This window comes from Alligator mississippiensis, chromosome 1 (assembly GCF_030867095.1).
Source record: "Alligator mississippiensis isolate rAllMis1 chromosome 1, rAllMis1, whole genome shotgun sequence".
In the NCBI taxonomy this organism is placed as follows: Eukaryota; Metazoa; Chordata; order Crocodylia; family Alligatoridae; genus Alligator; species Alligator mississippiensis.
In genome coordinates this window covers 414,112,149-414,135,153 of record NC_081824.1, presented here as the reverse complement: position 1 = coordinate 414,135,153, position 23,005 = coordinate 414,112,149, and the positions used below count along the sequence as shown (strand labels likewise).

General features: G+C 40.6%; 1 protein-coding gene across 7 annotated transcripts in view; it reads right to left on the bottom strand.

Moving 5' to 3' along the window:
- FNDC3A (fibronectin type III domain containing 3A) overlaps positions 1-23,005 on the bottom strand; it is a 230,249-nt gene that overhangs the window by 67,984 nt on the left and 139,260 nt on the right. For all 7 annotated transcript variants that reach the window (XM_059729433.1, XM_014608361.3, XM_059729476.1 and 4 more), the window contains 4 exons: positions 21,386-21,462; positions 12,109-12,346; positions 7,461-7,733; positions 2,030-2,088 (listed from right to left, as the gene is read on the bottom strand). In XM_059729433.1, coding sequence (XP_059585416.1) covers positions 2,030-2,088; positions 7,461-7,733; positions 12,109-12,346; positions 21,386-21,462 — 647 coding nt within the window. The remainder of the gene's footprint in view (positions 1-2,029; positions 2,089-7,460; positions 7,734-12,108; positions 12,347-21,385; positions 21,463-23,005) is intronic.

Genomic DNA, 23,005 nt, shown 5'->3' with positions numbered 1-23,005 from the left:
TCCTGCCCGAGGCAGGGGGTCAGACCTGATGATCTGTTTAGGTCCCTTCTGACCCTAAGCGCTATGAAACTATGTGATCCATTGTAACGCCAGATCCTTTTCTGTTATAGTGCTGCCATTCCAAGACAGAAGTGATGCACCATCCTAAATCGGGAAAGCCTTATGTAGAACCTATTATCACAATGAATGGTCAAACCCTCTAGGCAGTGGACAAGTTCACCCATCTTGGCAGTACACTGTCACATGCAGTTCACATCAATGATGAAACCAATGCCAGAATTGCTAAAGCAAGTATGGCCTTCAGCAAACTATGTGCAAATATGTGGGAGCACAGAGGCATCAGTCAACATCCGAAACTGAAGGTCTACAAAGCCATTGTGTTGCCAATCCTGATGTATTCAGGTGAAATTTGGATGGTGTACAGACGCCATGCTATGAAGCTGAACCACATGGGCTGTCTGAGGAAACTGATAAGGATAAGATGGCATGACAAAGTCCTAGACATGGAGGTTCTTACTCAGGCAGGCATTCCAAGCATTCACACTCTGTTGATGAAATCACAGATGAGATGGGCAGACCATGTCACCAGGATGTCAGATAAGTGACTGTCAAAGAATATGCTTTACGGTTAGCTAAAGGAGGGAAGGAGGAGGCTAAACGAGTCCTTGAGGAGGCCAGAAGAAACTCCTCAAGGACTCCCTCAAGTTGTCCTTGAAACATTTCAACACTGATCCTGAAATCTTAGGAAGATCTCGCTTATTACCATTCCACCTGGGGAAGTCTCATCCATACTGAACTACCATCTATGAGCAGAGAAGAACTGCTGAGGCAGAGTAGAAGCACAGTGTAAATCTCACAACAGCAGCATGTCCGCTGTTGATTAAACAACCCAAAGTGGCATCTCTTGCTCAGCATGCCATAGCATAGACAGTTCAAAGCACAAATTTGCCTGATCAGCTATTCACATATTTACAGAAACCAAACCAACCAGTCATGGTCATCTTCGAATTCAAAGGACAAACAACTAACTAACTAACTAATACTGCTGCCTAGGTAGTACTCTCTATTTTGTATTTGTTCATTTGATTTTTCTTTCCTACGTGTAGCCCTTTACATATATTTTTATTGAGTCTCATCATCTTGGATTTAGACCATCTTTCAAATTTGTCAAAATTATTTTGAATTTTGATCCCATCCCTCCAGAATGCTAATGCTCTTTCCAAGCTTGGAGTCACCTATGCATTTTATAAGTTTAAACTCTGTCGCAGCATTCATAATATTAATTAAACCATTTAAGAGGACTAGATCTAGGACTGACTTCTGCATGATGCTATTTGAAATGAGGTCTTAGTTGTGATGCTGAATAACTGATAATACAATTACACCATATTGTAAAGCTTCAGTTTGTAAAGGAGAGATGTAGTAGAGTGCACATCAAACAGCACACTGATAACACTTCAAGTCAGAAGGATTCTGTATATTTCTCAGGAGCCCACATATACCTATACAAGTATGAATTAGAAAACTACAGTTATATTATCCTGACTTGTTATATAAAAACTATTGAAAATGTTTACAGTTCCAAAACTTAAATTGTTAATTAACACTGTTCTGTTTCTTTTAATGATAAATGAATTAGGAAAGATGTTTTACATAAGACTATCATTATAACTTTTGCATTGTCACACATACAGAATAGAAACAGAATAATTTGTGTGTGTGTGTGCATGCCTGTCTGCCTGTCAGCTGATTGAGCAAATTTTCTTCTTAGCTACACTGGGACTACACCAGGGTAACCACAAGAAGAATTCAAACCAATAAATCTTAAAAAGTCAACTTCAAAATTAGTGAAATCATCACTTTAAGTCATTTGAATTTCAGTGACTGAAGGTCCCCAAGTTGAATGATTTTTCACTACTATTGCTAATTGAATGCCGTTTTAAACTAGACAATAAAAAAATCAAGTGTCACTACTATATAAAACTTAAAAAACTGAATTTTGATTCTATGAAAAGTAGCATTTACTTACCATTGGCTTGGTTATACTAGAAAGAAGTGCTTCAAGTGCTTTTGTTTCTTCATTCTTTTCTTAAAAAACAAAAACAAAGCAAACAAAATACCCATGAATGATATTTACTATGAAATCCCGAACACACACAACACACACACACACACACACACACACACAAAGATGTGTGCTAGTGAAACTTGCTTATCAGCTTAAGCTACCTCAATATAAGGCATGTTGAAACTGATTACAAAAAAAGTCCAAACAGATTTAACCAAATCTATGTATAAATCTATTCTAGGATTTCATGGAGCATAAAAGATATGATCATATTTAGTATTAGGCGATATATCAGATATCTACCCTACCTTAGCCTTTTCTCTGTATGTAAAACAAGGAAACTAAAACACAATAAAAGCTTACAAGATGCTTTCTAACATGTACTATGGAACTAAGCAAATTATAAAAATAATTAATGGTGTGTAACAACGTTTGGGAGGCTAGATTAGGTAAAAAATGGCCACCTAATCAAACCTAGTTCACCCACATGTGGACTTTACACTTAGATCCTTAGTTAGATCAATCTAAGTGTTGAACTATACAGATGTTTCCCAAAGGTTAGATTAGTTAAAAAAAATGGCCAGCCCACTCTAATTTTAGTTCACCTGAGAAGCGAGCTAAGTTAGAATGGGCATGGGTTAGCCTGATTTACTGAACGTCTGTATGTGTTTGGAGCACAGCCCCAGGTCTGGAAAAGCCCAGCTGCTTGCCCCAGCCCCAGGGCTGTACTTTTCCTAACTCCTCAAGCCCACCCCCCGGCAGACCAACCCCCTCTACCACCAAGCCCACCAACTCCCCACCCCAATCCTACAAACTGTTCCTGGTGCTGAGAGCCAGACTGAAGTAAGTTGGGGTGAGGGTGGGGGCTATTCGTTGGGGGTGGTTCGGGGGGCTAAAAATAGCCCTGGCTGGGGGGGTGAGCCCTCATGATCTCACCAACCCCTCCCCCTCATAGAGCCACTAGCCCTCCTGATCCACATACACCTCTTTCTACCCCAACTTTGATTGGGCTCCCATAACTGCTGAATGCTCATAAAACCGGCACTGGGAGCAATCTGCAGGACTGAGGAGGAAGGGGGTTGGCAGGATCAGAGAACCCCCGCTAAGCTCACCTGCAGACCCCACTAGCACCCTGATCCCTCCAACTCCCCCCACTCCCATCTCCCCAAAATCTCCTGTGGTTTCTGCTAGCTCCCCTGATCTTGGCCATCCCTCCCCTTACCCCCAACTTACCTTGCATCAGGCTCCCAGCACCTATCTAATCACTTAGTTAGATGGGGCAGCCATTTTTTACCCAATCTGACATCCCAAACTTCTCAGTGTAATGTAAGTGAACTGACCTTACCTGGCTAATTTTTTCTAGGATTGGAGAAGCTTTTTTACATTAATTTAGAGGGGAAAAAAAACAAATACATGTTTAGTAAGCCACAATATATCTTGCTAAATCTCTCAGCAAGAAGTCAATTCGCTTCTTTATAGTCATAAGATTTTTAATATCTTTGAATGTTTTGTTCTTGTTCCTGCAGTTTTTAAGTCACATTATACAGTGCTTCCTTTCTTTAAGTAATTGTAAGTTTTTCAGAAAGATCATCAAAATTTAAGTAGACTTGAAAAGAAGGCCTGGTGAATTATCAATCACATTTTTTTTTAGAATAGTCCATGTAACACAAGTGACAGTATACTTTGTTATCAATGTTTGGATAAAATCAGCCTGTGGGTGAAAAGCAAGTAATTGAAAATGAACCAAAGGAAAACAGAGGTAGAATCTGCAGCATGTACAGTACAGCAAACTCATTGTTGGTCATTTTGATCTGTAGCTTAGCATCCAGGGGCACTCCTAAATTCTCACATAACAGCACCCACAAGTAACACTTTACACCATATTTGGATAGGAAACAGTCTAATCCAAGCAGACAGGAACCTGACTGTGTTACACATGCCTTTGTCACTGTCCATCTGAACTATACTGTGTTAGTAGTAGCTTTTTAAGTTTCCTCTGTAAGACAGGCTACTACAAATATTTACATTTGTCTGCTATCCTCTAAACTAGTGATTCTTAATCAGGGTGACAAGGCACACTGGGGTGTCTTGAGATTTTTTCAAGGGTATTGCAGGATGCCATATAATGTTAGGCTGTTAGGTGTACAAACATGATTCACAAGATAAGCCCAGATATTTCAAATAGAAATCCATAATTGTGGACTTTCTATGGTCTCTGCAACACAAAACCTGCTCTATTATTTTTCTTTAGTCAAAAGAAGAGTGAAAGCTAATATCTGGCATTTTATGAGGGGTGCCTTGAATCTATCTACTGGTGCCTATAGTCTAAAAAGGTTGAGAACCACTGTTCTAAACTAAATGTGATCCGATACTCTGTGGGAAGCTACTTTCAATCCTTGTATTCAAGGTGTTCAATAGCCGAGAGCCAAGATCATCTAAAGCAGGGGTCAGCAACCTACAGCCTATGGAGCAGATCCAGCCTGTGGAGCAGTAGCTTTAGCAGCATTCAGAAGCAGAGGGGCTCTCGCCAAGCTGCAGTCAGCTTGCTAGATCTCTGGCAGAGGGAGAGCTGTCCCTGTGCAGTGCTGCAGTCAAGTAGCACAGGTTCCAGTGGAGCAGGTGGTTTTGCTATGCCATGCTGCAGCTGAGCAGCAGGGAGAAGCAGCGGTGGTGGCTGAGTCCTAATATCTGTCCAACTTTAACCCAAGCTGGGTCATTCTGCCCCCACCCCTGCTGGAAAAAGCTGCCAACCTCTGATCTAAAGCTTGATGATGAAAACCATGGTTGACAACTTTGATCCTTTAGCCCCACACTTTCCACTCCAAGTGCAAGTCCTGTGTTTAAAAAAAAACAAGCAAAGAAACAAACACAGTAGGCCTGTGCAAAGCGGCTAGTATTTGTTTCAGATTTGGATTCAGCCAATTCGGGGAACAGCAATTTGATTCGGTGATTCTAATCACTGTCCCGAATCGATTCAGCCAAAGCTGATTTGAAGATTCAGCTGCTGCCGAATCTCTGAATCACCAAGGCCCATCCCCTGCCTGCTCTCCCAGCTCTACAGTGGCTGCCCCGCCCACCCCAGTTCCCGGCACTTTCGAAAAAAAAGCCCTGACTCACCGGGTGCTGACGGGCAGGGAGGTGATCCCCGCTGCCCCCCCTGCCCCATGCCATGCGGGGGGCTCTGCATGAGGTCCCTGACCCTCCCAGCCTTCCCATGGCTGCCCTGCCCACCCCAGCTCTGGCCCTTTAAGGAAAAAAACCTAAGAAAAACCCCTCAGACTCACCGTTCCTCCCAGGCAGGGGGCGATCCCCACTGCCCCCCACCATGTTGGGGGCTCTTTCATGAGCCCCCTGAAGCCCCAAGGCTGTTTCAGGAGCTAGTGAGTCCCAGGGTTTTTCTCTTTTTTTTTTTCCATAAAGGGCTGGAGCTGGGGTGGACCGGGCACCCATGCAGGGGCTGGAAGAGTGAGGGAGGGGTTGGGGGGCTTGTGACAGAGCCCCCAATGCAGCAGGGAGCAGCGGGTATCGCCCCCCCCACCTGGCAGCACCCAGTAGTGGGGACTTTTTTTTAAAGCACTGGGAGCTGGGGCGGGTGGGGCAGCCATGGAGGGGGCTGGGGAAGTGGGAGGGGGGGCTGGGGGAGCAGGTAGGGGATGGGGCCCCCCATGGTCTCCCTCCCCCCTCCTTTGCCCCCTACTTACCGGCATGGAGTCCGGCTCCAGCTCCCTGGTGCAGCGGGCAGGGACTGTCCGAATCATCAAAGCTCTTCGAATCTTTTCTGAATAAATTCAGAGAGCTTCAAATCGATTCGGACCTTTTTATTGGTCCCCTGATTCAATTTGAATTCGGAGATTCAGCCACCAAATCAGGCTGAATCTCCTCCAAATCGAATCAGCACCCAAAGCTTCGCACAGCCCTACCCACGCCTTATCAAAGCAAAACAGTGTGGCAAACACACAATTCCCACCTTATAGAAGGGAAGGGGAAACCCCTTCCCCCCATCATGATGTGTCAGTCACAATACTTAATGCAACTGTAGAAGATCCTTATATGCCATGGTGGAAAGGGAGTGTAAGAACCAATGTAGAATAGAATGTAGGCAATGGATATGTATTCTTGAGAGGTTACCAGGACCACAAGGTAAAGCAACAGTCTGCAGACTTTCTGATCTTGCAGGCCTTTCCTGCCTGGCTGTTGGTTTGTCTTCACTCCTGCAATCTCAGTACAACTGTGCAAACTTTGGCCAACAGCCTGCCCTCATAACTTTTTCAGAACAACAACAGAAACAAGAAACTCATTCCCCCTCAAGACTTTGGTAAACATCCGGTAAAAGGGTCTCCTTATTGCTTTATATTCCCCAATTTTACAGTGTGGCATACATAATCATGTAAACTAACCCCTCTTCCCATATATTTATAGTAACGGTCCTCCTTTCTACTACTAACTTGCTATAGCAGTGAAGAATTTGGCAATTCTGGCCTGAATGTGAGCAGGCCTCATATTCATGATTGTCTTAGTGATGTTCAAAGCTCCCTATGGCTCTACTACCCTGCACTTAGATCCTTCTAATCTTTTCATACTGAATGCATATACTGCATAGATATCTTGTTGATTAATTTACCCACTCTTAACTCTGGTTATATCTGCTATGCTACTCCATACTCCTGGGTTGCCTCTCTAGCCACATATCTTCATTCATACCCTTCCTTACAACTTTTTTTTCTACAAAAGCTTTTCAGCAAGATTTTGCATGGAAAAGAAACGTATAAGTTACAAACAAGAATAAAGTACCTCAGAATAGGGATTTGCAACAGCTGGCATACAGGCCGGATCTGGCCCATGGCATGGCTTCAGTGGCTCTTAGCAGCGGGGGGGCAGGCTTTCCCTGTGCTATGCTACAGCCAGGCACCTGGGGGTTCAGCAAACGTGCAGTTGCGAGGCACTGGCTTGGCAGCTGCATGGCAGAGAGAAACAGCGGAAGCAGCCAGGTCCTAATATCTGCCCGCCTCAGATATGGCATATACTAAATGCTTAATAATTGGTATGTAGAGGTCTAGAGAAGGGAGTGAATTTTATTACTTGATTCCTAAAGGGTCAAGCAGACTGTTGGCACTTGATTAACATCAGCAAGCAGTGACCAAATTTCAGACTCACTTTAATATAACCTGAAAAATTTGCTCAAAAATGGAGTTTTGAATGCCAGGAACTGTAATATTTTAGAGGTTTATCCCTCTACTTTGAGGAAGATGGTCACAATCTCATTCATTTTATGCAGATTATATGCAATTATCAGGCTGATTTCCAGCACCAAACTGGTCAAAGCATGGTATTCCATCTCTAAAGATAATACAGAGAACAGAGGTAATTTTTATCCTAAATTCTTCTGACATACCTTCTACTTCTGCATCCATTTGAGAACTGTCTTTTCCTTTCTCCAAAGACTTGCTCTTTGTAGGTCCTGTGCTAACACCACTTGGATTTTGTCCTTTCACAAGTCCATTATGTTCATTTGCGGGAGAAGGACATTTTTGAGGCGATGATGGAGGACTGTTCAATTTATCCTTCTGTGTTCCATGACGATCTTTTAATTTTTTCTGTAAACGTTCATAAGTTTTACTAGACCTTTCATCTCTAAAGTTGGATCTTCCATGGGTAGGGAGGGTATCTAAGTGAAAGTAAAAATTATTAAGCGCTCAAAATATGTTACAAAGAACATTTACAAACTCATTAGAAGTTGAAATCACACCTGATAATCTTTTTTAGTAAAAATAATTATCTTAATTTTCCTTACTTTACTTTGCTTTTTAGGTGCAACACTTAAATATGGACATAAGTAATGCTTGTTCAGAAGACTTTGGTTTGTCTCTACTAGTAAAGTAGTCCCTCTAGTGTCCTATTGGTGTAACAGACAGCTACTGGGATTTATTAGAACAGTGCTGCACAAGTATGAAAATAGAAAATGCTAGAACAAGAGTAAAACTATGCATCTCTTATAAACCTCACTTATTACTGTGTTTGAAAGTCTCATTTCAAGGCACGTGAAACCCTACACAGTGAGAAATAAAATGAATTGCACCTTGGTCTGTAATTAGATAGGCCATCTCAAAGTGTATGACTCTACATTTTTTCTTTAATTTAAACCATATAACTTTTTCATGTAGCAACAAACCACACCAGTTGGCAACTCAGTTTTGGAACAGAATACTTTAAATCTATTAGTTCAAAACCCCCCACAGAAATCAGTTGGTAAAAAAAGAGTCAACTGAAAGATAGTAATGGAGTGAAGCAAATATGGCTAGAAGCATGCTCAGCACTCAGTACCATCCTGAAAAATCCAAAAATAGATCCCTGTATAATATCCTGGACACAAAATTTCACCTCTTCTGTAGGATAAAGAGATCAAAAAGGTAAACTGCAGCAGGCTGATGCATGACTGAGACATCACCAACCCCCCAAATACCCAATCAGAACATGGATTTGGGCAGATGTTAATAAAAATATAAACTGTTGATGTACTAAAGATTTTTTCTCCTTTTCTAATTCTAACGGTTTATTAATTTTTAACCTTACATGCAGAAATGCTTTAATTACACAGCATGAAGACTTTTAAAAGGTGTATCCCACAGCACCAGCTCTATTTTCCTTAGTGTAATCCTATCTATCATTAGTAAAAGAAACAGATGGTGTTTGTTATACTTCTGGGAAAAGGAGATTTCTCTCAGGGCGAACGATCTGTCTTTCTACTTTCTTAGTTTATGCACTGGTTGTATTTAAATAAGAAGTGTAGAAATAGGAAGACAGGTGTCAGATGGAAGAGACAGGTGACCCATCAACTTTTGGTAGCAAAGACAATATATTAGAGACAGATTACTTAAGATGAGACAAAGCTTTTTAAATGTATTCTTTAATCAAGCTAACCATAATAAAAAAAAACTTCTGAATATTTAATTTATCATTGATAAATGAATAGAAGCAGACTGCCTCCAGAGTCCACCTCCATTCATCTTGTGAAATGGAATTACTTGTTGCCAATGTAATAATTATCAAGGATTTTAATATTAGAGTAGCACAAATTTGACTTGCATTTTTAATTTAGTACCAACATAAAGCAAGGAAAATTGGTAGTTTTACTGATTTTCACATATTTAGTTCAATAAAGCCACTCTGATTTGGAATTTACTTGAAGCAACTAAGGAAATTTAAATATGCCAGAAAATTCTGCACTGCTTATGGTACAAAACTTAACAGCCCTGCCACATAATTTAAATCTACCATGCCAGGTAAAATCTTTACAGATATGAATATGACAAGACTTTTACCAAGGATGAAATCCTAGCTGCACTGAAATCAGTGTGAGTTTTGCCATTGATTTCAATGCATGCAAGTTTTTATCACAACTCTGGCAATCCTGGGAATTTATTAATTTGATAGGCTAACAGGATTTGAAGAACAGTAGTAGTGGTTTCTGGTCTCCAAAATAATTCATAACTTAGGCTGATGGAAAAAAAATTGCCAAGAGGAAACAAAACTATGCTAGCTTACTCAGTTAAATTATGCAAAGTTAAAATATGGATTAATTGAAAATGGTAAAATTGTAGCATTTAGTCTTACATTCCAAAATTGAAGTTTATTTTTAATTTTTATTCATGACTCTTAATATTTGAATCTCTCCCAAGTAGTTATGAATTCCATTCCAGTTCCACACAATTCCTGTGACACAAGAACCCATTATCATCCTAAAATTATAAATGGATGACTGAAATAGAGACATTAAGTACAAGATTTAAAAATGTTTGCCTAAATTCAGTCACTTATTTATAGGTTTGATTTTTACGTGTTCAGGACCAAAGAGCTTTCAGTGAGGTCAGCCAGAGCTACTGGATACTGAGCATTTTTTAAAATTCTCCTACTTTTGAAAATCACAGTTTATGTCAACTGTCCAAGATTAAACAGGGAACCTGTGGCAGTCCTGGGAAATAACCACATTTTCTGAATCCTAGACCTGGGGGGCAGGCAAAAGGCTGGCAGGGAAGGATAGGAGGAAGAAGGGCAGGCAAGGGGACAAAGGGCAAGAGTCAGGCTGCTTTCCCCCCTGCCACTATTTTCCCCACTGCAGTAGTATGTGTGTGTTGGAGGGGCGGGGCAGGAGATGAGGATGAATAAGACAATCCTCCAACAATTAGATTCTATACATTGAAAACTGTATGAGCTTCCATACTCATTTAAATTTTAACAAAATCAGACTTGGTAGTAAGCACTGAAATTATATAACCAATAATGGACTGTTGTAAGTAAAATAAATGTTGTTAGGGTTTAATGAAAAATTGTGCTGTTTCTGTTCCTTTTGAACTACCGTGAAAATTTTAGATCGAGTCAATGAATGCTTCTTCTTTAAGGCTGCTTGGTAGTTAAGAAACTAACTACACATATAATGTACCATGGATTTCCAGAATTCCATGTTTTATTAATAAATGGCCTGTTATTCTCATAAAAGTATTTTTTTATTATCGTATTTCAGCTGTTAATCTAGAAAACAAACAGCAAACAACTGCCATTTACAGTAAGTCCAAATATTAGCAAAACTGTAAACACGCACTCAAGAACATCTGATAACTAAATACAGAACTTTCAAAGTATTGCACAGAAGAAATGATTCCTTAAGTGCAGTTTGGTATTAATTACATAAACAGGAAGAAAGCGTGAGATAGTCTCTTTCCAGACATGGGTAATTTTTATGGCTGTGTTATAAAGCAGAGATATTTCAATGCTGTAGCATTCTGAAGGGTATATTTAGAAATGATTTTTACAGATCTATGACCTATGTATCTGAGGTGCCCATAGGCATCAGAGGAAGAAGTCTCTAGTCTTCCTCTGACAGAAGAATCCTGGTAAGCTACTCTTAAGTGGCACTGACTATACACTCCAAAGACTTTCAAGGTCAGTGTTTGCTTTTAAATAGAAAACAAAAGAGATAGAAGAAGGAAAAAAAAAAACTTAAAAAGGTAAATACTGAAATCATTGTATTAAAACCATACATACACATCACAGACCAATTCCATTTTGCCATCACAGAACTCTCAGAATTGGTATGCATGCCCAATTACATTTTTCAACATTTTGATGAGCTATAAGACAACAATTTAGGATATGAAGTGGAACCATCAGCAAACAGTGGGTGAAATTAGAGCTTAATTAGGTAAGTGGGACCTTAGTTACAATATCAATTAATATATTTACTCTTTTGAAAAAAATCCATGACATTTTTAATGAATATGTGATTAAGAACTCTGTTTTATGCTTCAAATATACACAACATTTGCGAAAGCATCATAATCCAGGACCAGGCTATAGGCATTTATCTTATTGTGCCAGACTGTTAACCGTTAATTCACTAAATTTACTTCCATCACCTTGCTGTTTCCTTTGTGCACAGTACTCTTCTATATATTAATAAGCTTGATTTTGATTAGCCTGTGACCACTGTTCTGAAAGAATCTATTTCAGTACAAACTTATGTCTGTTCTGAAACCATGTATTTGTATTGCATGCTGTCTAGCTAATATAGGGATGGGTCCCTGGTGGGTGCAGCAGTGCAGTCATTCACCTTCTCCTGTTGCCACCAGCATTCACTATTGACCCAGGCATGGAGGGAATCCCAGGGCTGCTTCAGCCACAGACTGTGGTTGTGTGGGATACCGAACATGGCAAGGGATGGTAGCAGCAGCAGGTGGGTTGTATTTCTTGCACCTTCCCCCTATTGCGCCTCCTACCCCTCTTGTGTCCTGCTAGCCAGGAGCAAGGGATGGAAGGAGTGCCCATCCTCCCATGGTTGGAGGGATGGTGTGCTGCACACCACTTTAAGAAATCATGGATCTGCCCAAAGCTAATAACTTCAATTCAGGCTACAGTCCTGCCTGACAAAGGCAACGGTTATGTATCAATAGAACACTGAATCCTGGAAATCAGTACAAGATTGCCACTTTGAGAAGAATGAGCAGTAAGAGGTAGTCTGAATGGTAACATGTCAGTAAGTTACTTACCCAGATCTCCATATACTTGTGAAGTGTGATACTGTGGTATATATTGTGTTGCCATGTCACCTGCTCCAGTCACGGGTGAGTATATATGACGCGGCGGTGGGGGCATCATGGTTGGAAGAGGAATGAAGCCAGGCAGGGGAGAATGTGGAGGCCTATGTATCACAGCATGACTGCCAGGGTGAAATTCAGGAGCCTGGGGAACTACCACAACCCTTCGAACCCCATTGTCTTCAATAACCTGTACATCAAGAGAAGGAATTATTTATCAGCTACAGGACTGTTTCATAGACAGCAAAACAGCTTGTATCAGCTGGACCCCACAAAGAAGAGACTGAAGCCTGTAACTCTGCAGACTGAAAGGTAAAAAAATTATAGATGTTTCTTAAAGAAAGTTCTTCCTTTAAAAAAAAAAAAAAAAAAAGCTGAAGAAATTTTAAGTACAGGAGAAGCAAAACTGGAAAAAATAAGGTAAAATCAGAATGTGGTAGATGTCAGCAGGTTTCAGTGCATTTCTTTCAGGAAACTGTAAAAATGCATTTGATTACTGGAAGGGAGGGAAAAACACTTTTTCCGCACAACAAAGCTGTTTGTAACAAGAAATGTATAAATAGCTTTTAATTCTTACATGCCATTGTTTCACAAGAGTAGTTAGACCATTAATAAATACATTAAAAATAAATGCAACAGGTGCTAGCATAATATACTACCAACTGGTAGTATTTCTGAACATGGTAACTCCAGCTTCGAGTTACCTTGCTCAGAAATATTATGGGAGCACTAAGATCAGCCTGAATGACAAAAATTACATTGTTCTTGAACTAATAACAAAATGTCCCAGAATAGTGCCATTGAGGTAGCTGCCAGGTCTGCATATTGATACAGTTGCAGCTGACAAATAAAGAGTTAGCAAGGAATTTAAAATGGGGAGAAAATAATAATTTAGAAAAATAAAAGGAGAAGGAAAAACAACCTACAAGCCTTCTAGCATAATATAAACCATTTCCTAAATAGAGGACACAACCCATTCCATATTTATTTGGATGTTTGCTGAGGTGGTCTTCTGCAGTGAAGTTGGACTGGGGGCAGGTATACACAACAATTCAAATCCAGACATTAAAAATCCACTTAAGATGGAGTCAGTGGCCACAAATGCATATAAATTTAGGATTAGCAAGCCAGTCACTTGACCCGTCAAATAAGGTCAACTGACTGATCAGCTGCTTGTCTATTATTTGACACCAGTCAAAGCTTGAAGAATCCTCTAGTTCTGTCCCTCCCCTCCCATGCTTTTGTGAGGAGGTGGAGAAGACTTTCTATCGTGCTTTCCTTGACTGCTCGTGCTGTGGTTGCTCTTTGCCACCACTGGGGCCCTCTTTGGTGTGCTGGACTTAAACTTCCATGAGATAATATACATCTTTCCAATCCCATACTGGGCTGCTAAGAGGTATGTAATTTGCCTTGTGAACTTCCCCCTGGGCTAGCCTAAGATGGCAATGCTGAAGAGCCACTGGAGCCAGCTTTCTGGCTCTGGGTCTGATAATGTCCTCTCTCTCATCCAGCTCCTAGTTCAGATATGTCTGGCCTTTAAGTTTGGGCACTTTGCCCTAAAGCAAAATTTGGACCAGCCTGCATCCCACCGGGCGCCGCTGAGGGGGCACTACGTATTGTAGATGAGGGCTGACTGGTCCTTAAAGTGCAGAAAATAGAAAACCTTCTCTTATTTGCTATCTACTGTCTCCAGGCATCTCCAAAGGCAAAAAGCAAAAATGTTTGAAGAGCTGTTGTGCTGCTCACCTAGTATAACTGCATTTTAAAAAATGACTTTTGTCTTTTAAAGTTGCTATGTATATTCTACTTCTGTTTCTTTAATTCATGTGTTTTAAATGTTGTAATTGTTTGGGTTGGCCCTGAGGTTTTGGGACAAAAACAAAGGAAAAGAAGAACTGTTCATTCTTAAAAATTATTCATACTTACACTTACCTAACGTTGATAGATACAAGAATTATTAATTTTTTTGGAATGTTGTTTCAGAATAACAATTAACTAATTTGTTTTTTGTAATTAGAATAAGTATCTAACCTACCAAAGATTAAAGTTTCTCACTTCATTGTTCTAAAAAATAATGCTTAAAATATTTGACCATTATTTGACCCTATTCACCAAGTATTTTTGACCCATCAAATACCCAGCCCTGTATTAATTATAAAAATATTTAAATTGAAATTCAGATAAATGATATAGCTAGGGACAGAGCTTTTAAATAATATCTCATGTAAAGATATTTTCAAAGGATTTATTGCTTTGAGTAAACACAAGCTGTCCCTTTTTGGGAAATATTATTTTTAACTGGCAACACTCCTCAAAGCTACTTAACCTGCAGAAATGCTAGCCCTGCAGCAGTATGGGCAACTAGAATAAGACATGGTCAATTTAATTTGCCCCACAAAAATCATAGAATTATAAAAAATTAGGGTTGGAAAGGACTTCATCTAGGTCCATCCCCAAGCAGGACCATCCCCAACTAGATCATCCCAGCCAAGGCTTTGTCTAGTTGGGTTTTGAAAACCTCCAAGGATAGAGATTCCACCACCTCTGTGGGTAACTTGTTCCAGTGTTTTACTACCCACCTAGTGAGAAGATTCTTCCTAATATCTAACCTAAATTTCCCTAGCTGCAACTTGAGACTGTCATCTACCACCATTGAGAACAGTTCAGCTCCATCCTCTTTTGAACCCCCTCTTCAGGTAGTTGAAGGCTGCTAGTAAATCCCCACTCAGCCTTCTCTTCTCTAGACTAAATAAGCCTAGTTCCCTCAGCCTCTTCTCAGAAGTCATGTCCCCCAGCCCCTCACCATTTTTGTTGCCCTCTGCTGGACTCTCTCCAATTTGTCCACATCCTTTCTGTGGTGGGGGGCCCTAAACTGAACACAGTATTCCAGATGTGGCCTCACCAGTGCTGAGTAGAGGAGAATAATCACTTCCCTTGACCAGCAGGCAACCCCCCCACCCCCCCATCAATGCAGCTCAGTATGCTGTTAGCCTTCTTGGCAACAAGAGCACACTGCTGGCTCATATTCAGCTTATTGTCCATTGTAACCCCCAGGTTCTTTTCTGCTGCCCAGCCAGTCAGCCCCCAGCCTGTACTAGTGCATGGGATTGTTCCGTCCTAAGTGCAGGACTTTTCACTTATCCTTATTGAACCTCATAAGATACCTTTTAGCCCAATCCTCCAATTTGTCTGGGTCGCTCTGAATCCTAGCCCTACCCTCCAGTGTATCTACTACTCCCCGCAGCTTGGTGTCATCTGCAAACTTGCTGAGGGTACACTCTATGCCACCTTTGAGGTCACTGAAGACATTGAACATAACCAGCATCAGGACCAACCCCTGAGGCACTCCGTTTGATACCAGCTGCTAACTGAACATCAAGTCATTGATTACTACTCTCTGAGCTCGATGCTGCAGCCAGTTTTCTATCCACCTTACAGTCCATTCTTCCATTCCATACTTCCTTAGCTTGCCTGGGAGAATGCTGTAGGAGACTGTATCAAAAGCCTTGCTAAAATCAAGGTATACCACATCCTCCGGTTTCCCCAACATCAACAGAGCCAGTCATCTCACCATGGATGGGAATCAGGTTGGTCTGGCATTGCTTGCCATTGGTGAATCCATGCTGAGTGTTCCTAATCACCTTCTTCTCCTCCAAGTGCTTAGAAATGGATTCCTTGAGGATCTGCTCCATTAATTTTTCAGTGACTGAGGTGAGGTTGCCTGGTCTGTAGTTCCCTGGATCCTCCTTTTTCCCTTTCTTACATATGGGCACTATGTCTGCCCTTTTCCAATCATCTGGGACCTCTCCCAATCACCATGAGTTATCAAAGATGATGGCCAGTGGCTCTGTAATCACCACCCTCAAGTGCATCCCATTCATCCCCATGGACTTGTACATGTCCAGCATTTCTAAGTAGTCCCTAACCTGTTCTTTCACCATTGAGGGCTGCTCACCTCCTCCCCAAACTGTGCTGCCCAGTGCAGTAGTCTGGGAGCTGACCTTACCTGTGAAGACTGAGGCAATAAAGGCATTGAACAATTCTGCCTTTTCTGCATCTTCTTTCACAAGGTTGCCTCCCCCATTCAATAAGGGACCCACACTTTCCCTGATCCTCTTCTTGCTACCGACATACTTATAGAAACCTTTCTTGTTACCCTTGACCAGGGCCGGACATAGTTATGGGTGAACCGGGTGGCCACCCAGGGCCCAGACAGAAAGGGTGTCCGAAAATGGTAACTTTTTGATTATTATTATCATTATTGCTGGCAAAGGGGGGCCTGATACTAAAAGTTCACCCAAGGCTGCCAGGAGTCTAGGTATGGTGCTGCCCTTGACATCCCTTGCTACCTGCAACTCTAATTGTGCTTTGGCCTTCCTGACTTTACCCTTGCTTTCCCATGCAATGCTCTTATATTCTTCCCTAGTTATTTGTCCAAATTTCCACTTCTTATAAGCTTCCTTTTTGTGATTTAGTTTACTGAAGAGTTCCCTACTAAGCCAAGCTGGTCTTTTGCCATAACTGCTAGGTCTTCCTGTGCATCAGGATGGTTTGATCCTGCACTCTCACTCCTGTTCTTTAAAGTACAGCCAGCTCTTTTGGACTCCTCTCCCCATCAAACTGGCTTCCCATGGGGATCCTGACCATGGGTTCCCTGAGCAAGTAGAAGTCTGTTTTTCTGAAGGGTCCTTACTCTGCTGCTATCCATCCTTCCTTTCTTCAGGATCCTGAACTCAATCATCTCAAGGTCTCTGCTGCCCAAGTTGCTATCTGCAACATTTCTCACCAATTAATTCCTGTTTGTGAGCAGCAGGTCAAGAAAAGCACTGTTTCTAGTTGGCTGCTCTAGCACTTGCACCAGAAGTTGTCCCCAGTACTCTGCAAAAAACTTCATGGATTGCCTGCGCACTGCTGTATTGCTCTCTCCACAGATGTGATTGAAGTCCCCCATGAGAACCAGGGTCTGTGATTGGGAAATTTCCACTAGCTGCTTGAAGAAAGCCTCATCCACTACTTTCTCCTAGTCTGGTAGTCTATAGAAGCCTCTCCCCATAACATCACCTTTGTTGCTCTCCTCTCTGACCCTAACCCAGAAACTTTTGACAGGCCTATCTCCAGTTTCATACTGAAGCTCTGAGCAATCATATGAATCTTTTACATAAAGTACATAAAGTCTTCTCCCCTACCTGTCCTTTCTGAACAGTTTGTACCCATCCATGACAGTGCTCCAGTCATGCCAACTACCTGACCAGTCTCTGTTATTCCAATCGTGTCACAGTTCTGTGACTGCAAGGACTTCCAATTCTTTCTGCTTATTCCCAGGCTCTGTGAATTTGTGTAAAGGCCCCCTCATACTTGGCCTTCCTCCAGGTCTCCTGCTTCTCCACTTACCTCAGGAGCCTTTAATTCTCCTTAAGCCCTTATCCTTGTATCAAGGAAGCACTTGTTAGTTATGCTTTCTAACATACACAATCAACTATCACTATGTACTACAAAAGTATCTAGCATCTAACAAATAGGAAAAAGCAGTAGAAAACAGACCTGATATTGTCACTTGGTCGTTAAACCTTCCCTACTGTGATTAGCTATGGAAGCACATATGGTGTTAAGATTAAGCATAGTTCATAGACCCCTGTGGTATCTCAGTATGTCATGATAAATTGAGGATGAAGCACCAGACTTAAATTAATACCCTTAATTTAGGTGAACTGCAATTCTGTCTACATACAAACATACTTTATATACATACATTTTTATGTGCAGAATGCGTCAAATCTCAAGACTAAGAGGCATTCAGCATGCCATCATTTATTGAAGTTTATTAAAATCTACCAACCCCAGACCTGTTCCAGCTCATATTCTTTATGAAATCCCACTATGTTTTCTTCTGGCAACATTATGGTTAACATATAATCTGTTGAGCCTGATGACAACCTATATGATAGCAGTTTCAAAACACCAAGTGTGCAAGCTTGAGTTGGCCCACTTAGGTATTTATCAAGACCCACTAACAGATTCAGATTCTTATCTAAATTTGATCTGAGTAAAATGAAATCAATGCAACACTATCTTCCTGGTACCGTTAAGCACCTAAAGTAATTCTGAGATAACTGCCTACTTAAAATCAACCGGATCCTAATCTAACAAGAAAAAGTTAAAAGCCAGAGTTTCACATACTATTTGCACAACACATGCAGTTATCAAATCCAAGTGAAGAAACAGGCACTGTGTGATCTTTTGTTTATCCTGTAAAAAGTTATGCTGACTGTAACAATAATTTTTCTAGCTAAATAGTTATTTTTCCTAAAGATCCATCCATGTATTTTTTTGTGTGAAGCAATCAATAGGTCTGTGCAAAGCTTTGGTCACTGATTCGATTCAGAGAAGATTCAGCAGTCAAACCTCCAAATCTGAATCAAATCAGGAAATCCTTTAATCTCTCCGAATTGAATTGGATTGGAAGCCTCCAAATCGATTTGGAGAGATTTGATGATTTGGTCATAGACACAGCTTTATAAGTTTTTCTATGTACTTCAAGGTACCAAGCATGGCTCATAAACGCTGAGATGGTGGGGCAGATGGAGCATCCCATGGGAGTGTGGGGGCGGGCTTGGCGACTGGTGCTTCTTGGGTCTGGGAGGACACCTGGGATCCCCTCGCGACTGACTGCTGAGCCGGAGGGAGCATGGGTGGGGGGTGGGGGCGGGGTCCCCGCACGCTCAGTGGCAGACCTGGAAGTGGACCGGAAGTACTTCCAGTCCCGTGGGATGCTCCCCTGTGCTCTGGTGCAACGCTTCATCTGCCCCAACATCTCAGCATTCACAAGCTGCGCCTGGTACCTCGAGGTATGTAGAAAAACATATAAAGCTATGCCTATGGCCCAATCTCAGATTCTCTGAATCAGAATCTGAATCTCTGAATCAGAATCTCTGAATCTTCAGTTTCATATTTGGTCGAATTGAATTGGGACAATGATCTGAATCAGTGAATCGAATCACTGTCCCCTGAATCAGGCCAAATATGAATCGAATATTGCCTGCTTCACACACCCCTACCAATCAACATCACTGGGAAGCCCACTATAGGCTAATACATATAGACCAGTGGTGCTCAACTTCCAGCACATGGAGGCACATCATCTGGCCCTTGGGTAACTTAACAAGATCTGGAAATTTGGCAGCTGGGGGAGCAGTGGCTTCATTAATTTGCTGCTCTGCTACCACCAAATTTCTCGACCCATGGGGAGCCCCACAGGCCAGATGACATGGCCCTGTGCACTAAACTGTGCTAGTATACAGGGTTACTCTGTAGCTGGATTCAAGGGAGTCGGGCCAGCATGCAAACTGGAACTGGCATGTCGGATCACACCCACAGACCAACTGTGTGCGCTGACACCATGCTGGATCTGGCCCGCAGACCGGCCTCACACTACACTATTCATCCAGCCCAGGGGCCAAACAGGTTGAGCATCAATGATACAGGATAACTAAGAATGTAGTTTGTCTCTTTTTAGAGAACAAGGTGCATACCCACAATATTGGGTAAAGGAAATACTAAAATTTTACCATATATTGTTTTCTGAAACTTAACTTTGCACAGTGAGAAAACCTAACTTCTAGTACCATTAATAGTGGAAAATATAATGTGTTATCACCAAAACCAGGAACTGGATGAAGTCTGACATCACAGACCCAAACAAAATGGATACATAAATTGTAGCTATGCTGAATTTCCCCTCTTAGCCTGGTGGCATTAAACATTCAGTATGTATTTCAACGTCTCTTAATATACTTTTGCACCTTCAGTTGTGATTTCTTTTTATATTTTAAATTGTGAGTGGTAAAATTAAAATCTCTTGATGGAATGCATTACATTTGGGATAATGATGAGTCCACTGATGGCAAGGCATCCATTGCAATTTCAAACATCTTTGTTTATTTTATTAAGACTCTTTCTGTATAAACCACTATTTTGTGACGTTTTCATGTGCAATATTTTGGTCCTATTACATTTTATGGGTTTTACTGGAATATAAGAGCTCTATCCTTTTGTGCGCTAAGTAACTAATGAAAGCTGCTTTGCGTCCTCTGTGAAACCACATATTAATTTAATGAATATGATTTAGATGTTCATGGATTTTATGACATTTTAATGTCAAGTAATTCACCTGAAAAAAAAAGGAACCAAAGAAACTTGCTGATAGTAAACTATAAGAATTTTTATTCTTCCTAATGACAGAAAGTGAAATTTAACAGGCAATAGGTCAGGGCTTTGGGCTATGATCTAAAACAAAATAAATGAATGAAAACCCATAAAATCCATTTGGCTTCCAGTCTGGGAAGTCTAATATTAAAGATTTATGAATCGCTTACACACAACTCTCTCTCAGTAGAGGGTAACCAAGCCCATGCAGGCAATCTGCTCTACTCCTAAAGCACTCCACTGCAGGATAGCATGTTATACCCTTTGTTAATATGTGCACCTGACTGGCTTTGTTTTTTAATGTTGTATTTTACATTTTTTTTTATTCATTAATTAATATTACAGTGGGCACACTGTGTCAGCAAAGGTGGAGTAGGCTAGCTGTACAACTAGGTCAACATCATAAAAAACTATACTGTGTAATATCTAATGGGCACAACCAAGCAAGACTAATTGTGCATGGCGTTATAGAAATAATATCAGTAAATGTCAACCTATCTGAAAAAGATCCTTCCCACTTAGTTTGTCCATCCTGTTCATTTAAGTCCCTATCCTACAGGGAATTTCAGAGACACAAAACCCTACACCCATATGGAGTCCTGCTGATGCCAATGGGTCTTTGCTCTTCCAACATGAAGAATGGTACATGTCATGGACTGTATGTTTTTCATTTTATGGATCGTATATTCCTTTGTAATTGCAGAGTGCCTAACACAAGAGAGGCCTGAAAACAACTATAAATTCTACATACTACCACAATATAAGTGATTAGTAAAATAAGCAAATAATAATAAACATACATCCAATAGGAGACAGACAGGGAGACTCCTAGTGAAAAGACACCACAGAACACTACAATGTTATTTTCATGGGCAATCGCTGTAATCCTGAAATTTGATAGGTTAGCTTGGTGGGTTACACATGCCAGCTTTTATGTCAGTCACAAAATTGTACTAGACAATGTTTTATTTGCGTGCACCTTTCATGTAAATAAATTAGGTTATATACATCAAATATATGGACATACCTGTGGGGCGTAGCCAGGAGGCACATAAATAGGAGGCACTGAACCATTTGGGGACATCATTGGAACCTGAGCAGGACCTAAATGGGTTACAGAAATATTCAGCACTATTCATCAATATTTTCAACACTGTTTAACAAGCTGAAAAAGTTCAAAGTACATTCTCAGCTGCAATATCTCTGCAAAGAAACATATATGATAATATGAATAAACAAGCAACATGGATTCTAAAGATAAAAGTATGAGGAATGGTATTGGATTCATGGGAACAACAGATGCGGCTCTCAGAAAATAAAATGTAGAGAACTAATTTTTCATAGAAACTTCAAATTCTATTTTAATATGCTTTTCTGTAAAAACACAGAGTAATGATCATCAAAATGATTTTAAAAGGGACTAGAACCCAAATACACTCTTACTAGGAAAGTACTTGAGAAGGATAATTTTGTGACAGATACAGCATTGGGAGCAAAGAGCCCTGGGTTCTCCTCAAATTTGTAATATGTAGCCTGTGTGACTTTAGGCAAGCAAAACTCTTCAGTTATTTTTAGAGGTGCCAAGCACCCCAAATTTTCCTTTAACTACAGTGGAGTTAAAAAAGGGATGAAACAGATAATGAGTAAAGGTAGGATAATACTTCTCTGTCCCAGACAGGTAGTCTTAGATTTAAGACACTAATGCCTATCAACTGAGTTAAGAGCTGTAGATAGATGATACTAAGTAAAGACAAAGTTAGAGCTATACGAGCAGATTAGTCTATCCTGTTCTTGGTAAGTAAATCTGCTGAAGAAAAAAAAGACAGGTATAAATCAATGCTATGAGTGGGGTTACAGCAACAAGCTATTCCTTAAAAACTTAGTGTGTGGTCAGATTTGACAAATTTATATAGGAAAACCTGTTATAACAAAAAGACTGACTTCTTGTAAACATTTTAGTTGAAAAGAAGCTGTTTTATCCTCTGTGAGTAAGTAGCCCATGATTTTGAAGGGAAAATTTAAAACCAAGGTCTTTAGCTGAAAGTGGAAGCAGATGGTTTAAGGGCAAACAAAACATTAAAAAGACTACAGTAAATTTTAGCTGGCAATTATGAGTCCTCTTCAGTACTCCTAATTGAGGCAAAACTCTCAGAGGCTTCAATGGAAATTGTGCCTAAAAAAAAAACTGCTGAGGAGGACCATAAATCATGTCACAAACATACTGTTTGTTTACTGCAAGTTGTTACTGCCTTCTCTCTAAAATGGTCTTGAAATAGAATATTTAAAAAGAACTAGAAACATGAAAAACTTAAAAAAAAAAGTCACCAGCAAAAACATGGTTAGCATACAAAGTGATGTTTTACACCACCTACATTTGCCAAATTAATGATAAGGTTGTGATCAGAAACTATATTCTTTATGAGGCCCACCTACTGGCTGTCTTGTGTCATTCTTTCTTGACTGAACTGAAGAGCAGCTTTCTCCAAAGCCAATACAAAAGTTGTGCTGCAGTACAGTTAACACAAAGCATTCCCATGAAAGCCAATGTTTCACAAAGCACCTATGACCCAGTAATGAAGACATAAGAAACTCAAGACAATATATGAATTTGAATGGGTCCTTTTGTAATGTTAACACTTAGCACAGG